At 47.2% G+C, this 13,637-nt stretch overlaps 1 protein-coding gene across 1 annotated transcript in view; it reads right to left on the reverse strand.

The window, feature by feature from the left end:
* LOC119463973 (anoctamin-4) overlaps positions 1 to 13,637 on the reverse strand; it is an 82,963-nt gene that overhangs the window by 67,935 nt on the left and 1,391 nt on the right. Inside the window, exons 2-6 of the mRNA XM_049655448.1 lie at positions 11,631 to 11,925; positions 11,102 to 11,468; positions 7,972 to 8,007; positions 1,603 to 1,854; positions 198 to 296 (exon numbers count right to left, since the gene is read on the reverse strand). Of these exons, the coding sequence (XP_049511405.1) occupies positions 198 to 296; positions 1,603 to 1,854; positions 7,972 to 8,007; positions 11,102 to 11,468; positions 11,631 to 11,925 (1,049 nt within the window). The remainder of the gene's footprint in view (positions 1 to 197; positions 297 to 1,602; positions 1,855 to 7,971; positions 8,008 to 11,101; positions 11,469 to 11,630; positions 11,926 to 13,637) is intronic.

Genomic DNA, 13,637 nt, shown 5'->3' on the forward strand with positions numbered 1-13,637 from the left:
GGGTCTGCTGTTGTCGCCCCACGAGTATTTTTGAGTTGGTGGTGCTCCTCAGCGGCTCGAGAAATGCTTGCTTTCAAGTATGATGTGCTCAAAGTTTGGCTTCAGTGCGGACATGCTTGACGCGCGCGTTTTTTTCGGCTAGTGTGGACGTACCTTTAAAAGCAGTGAGATTATGAATCATCAAAAGCTGTGCGTACCTTGATGGGCATGCGAAGGTGCAGCTTCTCTGCGTAATTTATAAGCACCTCCCACGGGGCATGAACCTTGAGGAAGTTGGTCTTGCCGTCACGGGATGCCTGCATACAGTGGTGCAAGAACGAATAAAGCAAACATGTCCTAATGAATTTGTATGGAAACGCACACACATTTGGCCTTTATTACCAGGCTTCCACCCGCTGAATATGAACATGAACTGTACAATTATAGTAAATGGTCATACTTGCTGGTATAAGAGACACCGCAGATAAGCGTTTCTCATAGCGCCGGTCTCATACCTCGCGATTATTTCAACGACCTCGGGATATCTAACGTACACATATATCTTGGTGAAGGCGATTTTTTTTTTCGAGTTTTCGAGTCCGCTCCCGTTTTAATGCGACCGCCGTGGTCGGCAATCTATCGGTGATCCCTGCTGTGGTGTAGAATTCCGAGGATACTGAGCTCACAAAATGTCCATCCAAAGTTTCATTGGAGGTTAAGCCCAAATAAATATTTTCTGCTCTCGTGCCTAAATTTCAAGTTCAACACATGGAACATGTTTCTGTCTGTATTCATGGATGCCATTTCAAGTCGAAAAGAATTGAAATTGTAAGCGGTATAGTTTCGTGATACTGGCACTAATAGCTTTGCTGACATGTGATCATCGTAACGAATAGCCTAATTTATGCCTACTGCTTGACGATGACTGCTCGCAGCGATTTCCAATTATGCATGTCTTACGTCATCTGACTCCACCCTACGCCTTAAATTTTTCTAATTTCATTGCAGCAAAAAAAATTTCACCAATGTGGGATGCTATCTTGGTAATTATCAAATGCCATCATACTGTCGGATTCGTGATAGCGTCAGTTCTTATTGGGTAACAGGTAGCTATGCAGTCTCCGATTGGCTCAAAGCGCAAACATGGCGGAATTTGACAATGTTCGGTATATTTCGAAAGAACTTGCGTTTATTACTGGTCCCAAATTTCATACCGGTCATAACTCTTTAGTCTTCTTCAAGAATTTGGAGGATGATGTCGACCAAGGATTTCAGAGGTGTGGCTTGGCACCACAGAGGGGAGCGATACACTCTGCCAAGGAGTTAGGTATAGATGCTGCGGGTATCTTGATGATATATTGTCTTTTTGTGTGTTCCGTCTCTGGGCATACTCAATAAGTGTGTATGATATAGAGGTATACTTTATATTTCGAGCACTTCGGTATCCTTTGCATTCTATAGAAATAGTGCTTGTAGTCTTCTCTGAAGAATGGACCGGTTTGCGCTATCCTTATGATCAGCGCTCCTGGACTGTGTTTTCCTTCCCTTCTCTTGACACAAGTTCGGTTGCTCTAATAGATCACTGCTTATCGGTTCTAGTCAAAGACGAATCAGAAAGCTTACCGCGGCGTCCTCGAGTTCCAATTCCAGTCCTTCTCCGAGCAAGTTCTTTTCGAAGGTGACACGACGGTTTTCCAACACGCGGTCATCTAGCTTCTCATAGGCGAGCACGAAATCGATGCGTCGCTTGCCGTCACGAAAGTATAGGCTGCTTAATGCATCGTCGTGACTCGGCGCCACAGGCGCTTCGGCTGCGGCTTCAGACGCCGACGTGGGAGAAGCGGGTGTGAAGGCACCGGTTCCATGCGTCGAGCTCTGGAGAACAGGTGAGAATTGACCGTGATACAAGAGGAAATGTCTATAACCCAACGTCAAATAACTGACTCACTGAATGATTGACTGCTTGACTGATTGGTTGATTGATGGTGTCTGGCACAGTGTAGGGGGCTATCGAGGGACACCATAGTATCGGGCTGCTCAAATCTGAACCATCTCGAAATTTCTTTTGGACGAAGATAAAGCCAACAAGTTCAATCAACCAGCTTTAGCTGAAATAAAAATTTCTCGCAAATACATCAACTTCTATTTAAAGAACCCTACATACAGCTCCAGTATTTGATATTAGAATAACGACGAAGATATGTCATCTTACACGGTGCTGCTGCTGTACCTATATCGAACTTGATTGTCGATAATGCTCGTTCGTCACGCAGGCCAGGACGTGAGACTAAGAAGCAGTCATTTTCGTGAATGTGTGAGCCGAATTGTGAAAGTGTACAAACTTTGAAAACAGGAGCCAGACTGGATTCCAAGGTTACAAGGCCAGCTGGAGTTCTTTAACGTTCACCCAAGCTCGCTGCTCGAGTATTTGCATTCCGCCCCATCAGAATTAATGCTGCTGCCACGGCTAGGGACCGAACGCTATACCTCGTGAGCAAAAGGAAAGGATACAACATACCAATTCATAGTACATGATCTAAATAGTGCGCAAGAAAACTATGATCAATCAATTAATTATTCAATCAATCAGTCAGTGAGTCATTGGACCAATCAATCAAGTCCCGCGCCGCGGATCTCGACAAACAGTTCGCAATACGCGAGATCTGTCATGATAATATAATTGGCATTAAGAAACGATGTATCGAAAGTACTGTCTTCTTTCTGGCAGTGAGCAGGATTCGCTAGGGGTAGGGTTTCGTCTTTACCTGGCTGGGATCGGGAAAAGTGTGGTGTCTACGATACTCGCCTGTTGTGCAGTTCTCCCGGGGTCCTCAACCGCACTGGGAGCAGGGTCTGACGCAGACGGGTCTGCGTTGTTATTCTTCTGCTTATCTGGGGAGAAAGAATCAAGCCATAGTACACCGATTGTTTCGTGTCACCGCAAGGATACAAGCGGATTAAGCAGTGAAAGCAAAGCGCAGAAAGTTCTCAGCAGCACATTCCAATGCTATCCAGTTATATGTATATAGTAATTCGTAGTAGTTTAGGTTCCAGTGTAGTAAACACTCTCAAACACAAAAAAGGCATTTTAAGGCGAAGTTTCCTTTGCGTACCTCCCCGATGTTTGGCCTGTCGTCGTCCTCGTCGCCTGTCTCGCCGTGTAGAAGCTGTCGCTCAATAAAGAAATGAAAATTACGCATCCGATGGTAAGCTCCGAACACCTTCCCACAGCGCAGCAGCCTGACACGTTACGTGTTACGTCACTGACCCTTTGTCTTTCTTTTCTTTATTGCAGGCATATTTCCAACTCAAAACACACAAGACGCATGACTTAAAGGGAAACTGAACAGGTTTTAGATTTCTAAAAAGTGACGTTTTTCTGAAGCGCAGACAGTTGAAATCCCCGGTACAAAGTTTTGTTTTTCCATCGTACAAGTAGCGGCGGCGTAATAGACCGATCCCACCGGCAAGTTTCACGACGCCACCGCTGCCGCGGTGCATGCTGGTACTTATAGTCATCCGGCCACTCCAGCCGCCCGGAGTGCCTGTGCGTCCTGTTCCGAACGCTTTTTGGCAATTTTTATGGTTCGTGTAGAGCCATCGTGCGATGGGAGGATTGACCTGCTGCGTTCCTGGGTGCTACAACAACCACACAAGGGACAAAGGCTTCGGATTCTATGTGTTTTCTAAAGAGCGAAAGCTTCGAGAGACGTGGATCCAACGGAATAATAGGTGGTACTGGTAATACCCAGCGCGAGAAGAAACACGGGGACGAATAGAGGCCGCATTTCGATGGGGTCAAGATGCGAGAACATCCGTGTACTTAGATTTCCCGGAATTTAGCGATTTGTCGATAATCGATTAGCTATCGATTGGCTATCAATTACCTATCGCCAGCTATTTGCCACGTATTTTGGCTAGGTTAAGCGCTACCAAGTCATCCCCAACATTTCCTGAAATTTATTGATTATTGATCGGTTATCAATTAGCTATTGATTGGCCATCGATTGGCTATTGCAAGGTATTGGCCACATATTTGGGCTAGGCTAAGAATTACCAAGTCATCCCCAGCATTTCCTGAAATTTATTGAATATTGATCGATTATCAATTAGCTATTTATTGGCTGTCGCAAGGTATTGGCCATGTACTTGGGCTAGGCTAAGCACTACCAAGTCATCCCCAGCATTTCCCGAAATTTATTGATTATAATCAATTATAGATTAGCTAATGATTGGCTATCGCAAGGTATTGGCCACGTATTTTGGCTAGGCTAAGCACTATACCAAGTCATGCCCAGCATTTTCCGTAATTTATTGATTATTCATCGATTATCGATTAGCTATTGATTGGCTATCGCAAGGTAGTGGCTACATATTTGGGCTAGGCTAAGCACTACCAAGTCATGCCCAGCATTTTCTGGAATTTATTGATTATTGATAGATTATCTATTAGTAATTGATTGGCTATCGATGACTTGGCGATGATTGGCTATCGGCGTTATGTTAAAAACGCCGCCTAGCTTACACAAGAACTTCTAGATATCGCTATTACCGAAGTCGGCAAGTCGTGCGCGAAACCCCTGGAGGTAAGCATCATTAGGGCACGAAAGATTCGGCGCGGCATTTCAAACCTGTCTCCAACAGGTGTACGAATCCTATTATGTCCGTCGCTAAGCAAACATAACTTTGCAGTCACCGAGATGCACGTGTGCAAAAAATAGTAACGCAAAACGACCGCGTACATCAGCATGTACTACATACAAAGATCGAACAAATACGATACTCAACCGTAATCAGCGGGTAACAACCGAAATGAAAGAGCTGCAGGAACTTTTCAACGTTCGCCTCGCATGCTACAATAAACAGCCGATTTAATTTCTTAAAACACATGACGAATTTTTCTCGGTGGTGGAGTCGCAGAGATGTGCGCAGTACTCAACGAGCGCGGACTGCGGTTACAGTGGCTGTACTGCGGTGGCGTGGTTGACCAGTTGACTACAACCAAGATGGTGGCAGTGCTACTTCCGGAAAACCGGCGCACGCGCAGATCTGTCGGTGGGATCGGTCTATTAAGAATTAAAATCGCAGCTATGCTCCGCCCACCGCGGCTCGCGGAGTCGGCCCGCGGCGGCGGCGGAAGAGGAAGGCTAGCGGAAATGACGTCAATATAGGGGTCCCAGGCGCCCGCGCGGAAAGCGTGTGCACCTTTTGCGCGTCAGTCGTGTTGTATCCATGGCCTTTATCGCAAATGATCAAGATCTCCACCCTGCGTTTCTGGCTAACGCTTCAAAGGACTGTCACCGCAAGGAGAACTCCGTCTAAGAAGCATACAGTGTCACCTTGCCGTCCTTTTGCGCTGCTTACGGCTGTACGAACACCGGGCGGCCGAGACGACGTCATCTTTCACAATTTCCCACGGCAGAAAAAACAAGCTGCTCAGTGGATCGCTGCGGTGAAACGAAGTAATTTCAAGCCTTCAATAACCACTCTTCTCTGTTCAAAACATTTTTGGGACAGTGATTACCATCAGAGTTTATCGCTGATCCCTGCAATGGGAATTCCAGTGAAATCTGCTCGACTAAGGCCAGGCGTGGTGTCATCGATCTTCGCTCATAAACGGAATGAATCGCCGCCACCGAGAGCAGCCTTCTGTGATACTTTGTTTTTTTTTTTTTTTTTCTGTCTTGCAAGACATTCGTTCACTTCCTGGCAGCACAAACATTCTTCTTCTATTTCCATTGCACTGCAGTGCATGCAGGAACACCTGTCGCAACAGAAATATACGTCAGGTAGAAAATACACCTAAAATAAAGTTTCAGTGTCCCACCAGGCATCCGGCCGCACTCGGATACCTAAGTGCCCGTACGCCTGAGTGCTTACATCACTTGCTTTAAGGAAAGCGGCAGATTGTTCAAAAGCGTGAAACGACAGGAGTGGGCTTTTATCTCTGATCGTTTCAACACAACCGGGAATCGAGGGCCAAAAAGCATAAAATAGAACTACAGTAAACCGCAGAGATATGCATAACAACGTACAGTGGCACACTTTGTTTTTCGTCAAATTCCCGCACGACATTGCAAGCAGCCCAAGCACGCCGTGGCGGCGTCGAACGCTGCTTCTAGCACCGTGGGTCACAAAACAGCACAGCTATACTGCAAAAATTAAGAAAAATTCACTTCCGTGCGGCGTATATTTTTCTGGCACGTCTGCACATTGTATTGCTATCTTAGTAACTTGGTAACTGCAAAATGCACTGTGCTGACAGAGCGTCTCCGCATTCGCTGCAAGATCGAATAACGCAATGATTGCACGCATTGTTTGTTGCGGTCACAGCACAGCAGAATGCATCATTTGACCTAATATCTGCACTGAATTAAATTATATTGCAAATACAATAATTTCCATGCGATGTGTACCTTCAGGGCAATTCGGCAGTCGCACTTTATTACTTGCAAACCAGCAACAGTAGAATGCACTGTGTACAAAACGAGTCTCTTTCCGTATTCTTTTGTAAGGACGCCCGGTATGAAATAATACAATCGCACTCTGACTGCTAAGGCTATATAACATGGTACAGCTTCAGAAAAACTTACGAATACGTACCAGGCGATACTGTCAACGCGGGTAAATGTCGCAATTCGGTCCTCGGATCCGGCGGGCTCCGGCCATTCCAACTTCCGCGCTGGCGATCGCGCTCGCGCTTGGCGTAGGTGTTTCTCGTTGTCGGGCCACTGGTTCAAACGCGTATGGTGCCACGCCAATCACCCCTAAGTGATCAAAATGATCCACAACAGCAACTGAACTGTGCGAAATCGTCTGGAAGGTAGTCGCAGTACCTGGTGAGAAGCTGTCACGTTGCGGCGGGCTCTCGTGGACCCATGGATTGACGTCACGGTGCGCTCCACCAATCATCGATGCGAGCCGGATTCGCCGCGCGCCACCCAGTCGCAGCTCGGTTTTTTTTTTTCTTTTTTTTTTTTGCTAATAACGCGTTTTTGGCTACGCCATGTCAAATTTATTGTCGATTTTCGTGTTCAGGGTGTTCAAAAGTATCAAATGGTGCTTATAACTCGATTTTTTTGGAAACCTGTTCAGTTTCCCTTTAAAGAAAGCTTTTCAGATATAACACACATTTTGGAGCCTACGTGCATCGGAACTTTCGTACAGCGGTTAATTAGATGTCCTAAAAAGCTGTCGCAGTTTCACCTGAAAGGCGAAGCATCAATTGCAATAGCAAATTTGTAGAGAGCTATGCGGAGTAATGATATTAGCTTTATCAATACGTGGTTTTCAAGCTTGTTCAATTTTCCTTGATATCTCTCGAACTCTAACTAGGAGGGAGCGAATATCCGACATTGAAATACAAATTGAATTGTGACTACCGTTCTACTGGATAGTTCCCCTATTCGAAATCGTCGAATATTCGCCTGTGTTAGAACATAAGGAATAACATCACCGGAGTCTAGGGGAAACAAAGACCGACGTAAACGTTGTCGTCTTTGAATGATCCTCCTGCAGGACGGCTGCTAATGCTGCAGACCAGCACGCATTTCCCTCTGGCCGCATAGTGAAGCCAAGAAGTCCATAATTTACGAGCTCTCCGGTTAATTCAGTTAAGAACGGCATTACATTCATGTATAGAAAAAAATGTGAATAATTTTTTTCACCTGACGAATTCCCCACAAACTTTACATTTCAACACGTTTAGATTCCGGATTCAATATTCGATTCGATATGCGAAGATAGCTTTTCTGAAATATTCGTATTTCGTATGATTCCGGCATTTCATTATTCGATCGTCCCTACCTAAATTTGCCTACTATTCTTGGGTTCGGCGGCACAGCGTTCCTTCTTTCTAGACAGAAACGAAAGAGGGCTGTATTCGGCACGGAGCTAAGCATATCAGCGAACTTAAAGAGTCGCCGCACCGCGATGAAGCTCTGCACTCGAATATAGTACTCTAGCCCTGTACTCCCAATTTATACCACTTACCAGTAGGTGCATGCGCGTCGGTCGCAGGTCGGTTCCCTGGACGGAAGGAAACGTGCAAGTCATCATCCATGGTGCCCTCTTGTTCTTGATTCCAGCCTGTGCCACTTACCCACTACCGGGAACTGACAAAGAAGAAGCGGGTTACAGAAAAAGAAACAGAATTTGAATTACTTACGAAAAACTATAGAAACAAAATATGCAAATTAACAATAAATTGGGTTGATTAACACCGCAAAGTCCAACATATCATTCATGACACGCCGAGTTTGATACGTCGAAGTTCATATTGATGCGCAATAAACTTAACACACAACCCGTAGTTCAGTTTTCGATACCTTGGATGAAGATTTTTGTTTTGGACAGTTCAGCAAAACAATGGCTAAATGATTAGCCGAATTGTACTGAATGTTTACTTAATATTGCACTCTTTTTTTGTGCGCATGTATCTTCTCCGTGGCCTGAAAAAAAAAGGTTAAAATGTTTCTTCTAAGTTTCCTTGATATGGAATGGTGTTCGAGCTTTCTCGCATTCAGGAGGCGCATTTCGTTTGTAAAAAGGCAGAGAGGCCGGCCTGAGGTTGTACACCTTATCCTGCCATTTCTTCGCAGTGGAAGAGGAAGAGGAGGGGGTGGATGCTGATGATAAGTATACTTATCGCCTGCTTCTTGGCCAATCCCCCGTAGTGGGTATGCGCCAAAGTTTAGGAAACAAGACAAGACAAGTATACTGGTAGAATAAATGCTGGTCGTTAATACAGCTGCATACTTAAAGCGCCGAGTTTAGTCCCATGTCATGTAGAACTTGTATCATGGCCCATATTCTTTGTGTAGCTCCCCTCGGGTTCAATCCAATGGGTCGAAAAAAAAATCCCTCCATTGGTGGCTGCCAGAGAAGAGAGAGAGAGAAGAACTTTATTGATTTCCGGCAAATTGCTGGGCTGGGTTCCCACCTAGGAGCCAGCGGAGAGACCGTGTCTCCCGGCAGCTTCCTCGGCCTGCTGGATAGCCCACAGTTGCTGGTCCAGGCCTGAACTGAGCAGCGCAGTCCCCCAACGCGCCCGAAGGCCCTCATTGGAGGCCGCGACCCCAGTATTGCTGATTAATGCTGGACATACCCATAGGGTGTGATCTAGTGTGGCTCTGGTGTTACAATACTGGCATAGATTGGTTGTATATAATTAGGGGTATATATGGTTCATGATGACAGGGTTCGTGTATGTTCGTGTTTGTAGCTGCTGCCATTGAACGGACTGGGCCCGATTGAGCTTGGGGTGAGGCAGTGGATACTCCCGCCTTTGCATTCGATAATGTTGAGTAATGTCACAGAATTAGTCAGCCGATCATCCCATTCCCACACCACCGCGGAGGTGTCCGTTCGAGGGGCTGCTTCTTCGAACGCGGCTCGGAACGTGAGACCTTGAACCACGTTGTGCGCCACCTCGTTTGGACTGAACTACGGATGATCTAGAGGTGTGTGGGCTGGGATCTGGAGGATTTGTACGCATTTGTCTGCCTAAGTTTTGCCTGTATTAAGGATCCGCAATGCCTCAGGGGAGATTCTGCCGTCGGCGTAGTTTGGCACGGCCGTTTGAGAGTCGCTGATGATATACGAGGCATTGGTGTGAGCTATTGCCAGCGCGATAGTCACTTCCTCCGCCGTTTATACGTGTCTTGTGGCAATTGATGCGCTTGCTTTGCATTGGTGTGTGTGGTCTACGACCGCAGCTACGAAGGAGGTGACGGTCCCGATAGCGTGCTGCATCGACAAAGACCGCTTCCTCGTTGTGACCAAAAATCTTAGTCATGGCTTTGGCTCTACTGACGCGTCTGCCCTCGTTGTGTTCGGGGTGCATGTTCTTGGGTATCGGTGGAACTGTGAGTTTAGTTCGGATATCGCGTGGTATGTCATGTTTGTCGCCGTGTTGGGTGTGGTAAGAGATGTCGAGATTCTCGAGTATCTGGCGGCCTGGCTTAGTCTTGGCCAATCGCTCGTATTGTGATATTTGTTGTGCCTCGATAAGCTCCTCGAGGGTATTGTGTAATCCCAGTTTAAGGAGGAGGTCTGTGCTGGCGTGTTGCGGCAATCCTAGTGCTTGTTTATGTATTCGCCTAATGAGGCTGTTGAGTTTTGCCTTTTCTGCGACGAACCATCGGTGATATGCTGCCGCATACATTATCTGGCTGAGTACGAATGATTGGATGAGGCGGAGGATGCTAGCCTCTTTCATTCCTTTGTGTTTATTGGTGATGCGTTTAATAAGGCGCATCGTGTTCGATACTTTTGCGTCAATGTTGCGAATTGTCTCGCCGTTTGTGCCCTTACTCTCGATGATCAATCCTAACACTTTAATTTTATCCACAGTTGGTATGATGCGACCGTCGTTTGTCGTGAGTGTTATATCGGCGTGTGTCTGTGCTTGGTGATGTTTGGGTGGTCGGCCCTTGAGTGTAGGGCGATATAGCAGTAGCTCGGATTTCTCCGCCGAACAGGATAGTCCTGTCCCTTGCAGATACCGTTCTACTGTGTCAATAGCCTCCGGTAATATTTGTTCTATGGATCCATCACTGCTCTCGCATCCCCAGAGGGTGATATCGTCGGCATAAACAGTGTGATGGAGTCCGGGGATTGTCTGTAGTTGCGACGGAAGGCCTAGGAGGGTGAGGTTAAACAGCATCGGAGAGATCACGGAACCCTGCGGGGTGCCCACGCTTCCCATGGTTATCTCGGATGATGTGAGCGCTCCTACGGTGATGGTGGCTGTCCTGTCCGTTAGAAAGGCTCTGATGTAATTGTACGTGCGAAGGCCCAAGTTTAGGGTGTTGATCTGATTTAGGATGGTGCTGTGTGTGACGTTATCAAATGCCTTCTTAAGATATAGGCCGAGAATGGCCTTAGTGGAGCGGCCTGTGCAGTCTATGATGTGGTGTTTCAGCTGCAGCATGGCATCCTGGGTCGAGAGATACCTGCGGAAGCCGATCATAGTGCGTGGAAATAGGTCATTGGCCTCTAGGTAATTTTTTAGTCTTTCCAGGAACATGTGCTCCATCAATTTGCCCATGCACGACGTTAAGGAGATGGGCCTAAGATTGTTAGTATTTAGTGGTTTGCCTGGTTTAGGAATGAGGATCACCTGGGCCTTTTTCCACTGCGGGGGCAAGCTGCCGGTGGTCCAGCATTGGTTAATGTATTCTGTGAGTTGCGTGATTGACTCGTCGTCAATATTACGTAGTGTCTTGTAGGTAATGGTGTCGGGACCTGGGGCAGATTTTGAGTTAAGTTTCTGAAAGGCGGCGCGGATATCCGCCTCGGTGAATTCCTCGTCTAGGATGGTGTTGGCCTGGCCTGCGTAGTCTGGGTGCTGCTGAGGAGGAACCTGAGAGATGTATTTGAGCTCTACCTCCCTAATGAATTCCTCCTCTGTGCCCTTGTACGCGTGTATGAGTTTGTTGATGGTTTGTCGGTGGGCAGATTTGTTGTCTTCTGGATCGAGTAGGAATCTGAGAAAACGCCACGTTTTACCTAAACTTAATTGCCCGTCCATTGCATTGCAGGTTTCGTCCCAACGTTGTCGGCATAGCTGTGTTGAATACATCTCTATCTCCTTATTGAGGAGCGCTATGCGTTTCCTGAGAATTCTGTTGTGTTTCTGTGTCACCCACCTCTTTTTGAGCGATTGTTTTGCCTCCCACATGTGGAGGAGCCGGCTATCGATCTCCTCGATGTGTGCCTCAGGAGGTACAATGTGTGTGGCATTGTTAACATCCTGTTTAAGGGTGTCACTCCAGTGTTCTATGTCGTCGATGGTTTGGACCTGGTTCTCGCGTGATTTGCGGAACTCAGTCCAATCCACCAGCTTGAGCTGTTTTCCCGTGGGTTTACGTGGGCCGCCCTGAACGTGTATCGCGATGATGTAGTGGTCGCTTGCTAGGTCCTCTAATGTGTTCTGCCAGGTGGCTGCGGATGTGTTTCTAGTGAACGTTAAATCGGGTGTTGAGTCTTTACTGGAGCTAGTGCCCGCGCGGGTGGGTGTACTAGGATTGGTGATGAGAGTTAAGCCCTCCTGCTGCGAGTCGAACCACAGCCAGAGAAGAGGCTAAAACATTTCTGCCTGTAGCTTGGGCCGACACGAAATATGGAGGGGGAGGAAAGAGAAAGACAGAAGGGAGGGGGGGTAACCAGAATAACGTCCGGTTGGCTACCCTACACCTGGTACGTTGCAGAAGTCGCAATCTGGGCTGCTCTTATGATCGACGAGGTGCGCATAGCGCAATGCGATTGCCACACCAAGACGTCTTATGTGCACCTAACTTGCGTTTGTAGCGTATGAGCTCAGGTGGCATGCAAAACCTCCCTCCAGTTCGGACTCGTGCAGACGACGGCGCTGACGGTCTGGTTGATCCCAGTGATCGGGTATGAAGCGTCCTATGACATTAGGAAGTAGCGACTTTGTGCGAAGTCTTGAAAAAAATTGTCGCAGTTTCACCCGAAAGGCGAAGCACCAATTGCGATAGCAAATTAGTAGATAGCTATACGGAGTAAGGATAGTAGTTTTATCAGCTGTATAAACTTGGACATGCAGCAGCACCAGCAACGCGCAGAACTGTTGCCGACGCCGTCGGCGTTTTGCCCGCGTTCGCACCGAACGCGCGCGGCGTTTTTATATAAATACGTATTTGGTGCCGCAGCTAAACGTCGCCTCCCCTCCCTCCCTCCCTCCCTCCCTCCCGTCCCCCCACAGCCTTTCGCGCGACGGAAAAAGTTGCGTTTGCCCTCTATATATGGAAAGGAGGAAAGAGACACTTAATTCTGCAGCCCTTCAGGGAGCACGGTGCAGAAGGCGCTGAGCCGTGCTCCCTCAAGGGCTGCAGAAGATAGCGCCAACCTTTCCCTTTCCCTCAAGAACCACTTATCATCATCATCACGGTGCAGAACGCGCGTTTGCTCTCCGACGTGCGTTCGCTCCCCGTGAAAGCGCGCGTCCCCCGCACCCTTTCACTCGCACATACAGCGTCCGGAGCGCGGCGACGATTTCATCGCCGTTGACGTCATACGGAATCTCACGGCGACGGCGACGGCGACGACGGCAGAAATCTGCTTTGGAGTGTCCATATAATTGCTATCGCAATAAAAACAATTTACTACAACAGAAGATAGGCATACTAGTACACAGGTAAGCAAAGAAAGAAGGTGGAAGACCTTAGCCCTCTCGCCTAAACTTAGTTTCTTGGCTTATTCTCTGCAGTGAGGTACATTTTATAGTGCACGATGATTATCTTAACAATCATCGGCATATTCATTATCATCATCGTTAAATGGTATCCAAATGCTATGGGCGCCTAGCCAGGCCTACTTGCATGTGAATGAAATGGCCAACAGTCTAGCGCGAGCGCCCGTTTACGCCCCGGTCTTCTTTCAGCTGTCTGAGCAAGCCTTTATATCTTCTACTACGTAGCCTCGGAGGCATGGTATAATGTTTTCACATCGGATCCCACAATGACTCTGATGATTGCACGTCTGATTTTCAGGACACACAATATATTGCCGAATTTGAAGACTTCAAGTGCACATGTAATGGCGTTGTCGCATATATTAGCTCTCGAATTTTCTCTTTCTTCCCGATTCAAGATAATAAAGGGCGATTCTTCTTCTTCTTTCTGGGGTTTTAC

This window comes from Dermacentor silvarum, chromosome 9, assembly GCF_013339745.2.
Source record: "Dermacentor silvarum isolate Dsil-2018 chromosome 9, BIME_Dsil_1.4, whole genome shotgun sequence".
Lineage (NCBI taxonomy): Eukaryota > Metazoa > Arthropoda > Arachnida > Ixodida > Ixodidae > Dermacentor > Dermacentor silvarum.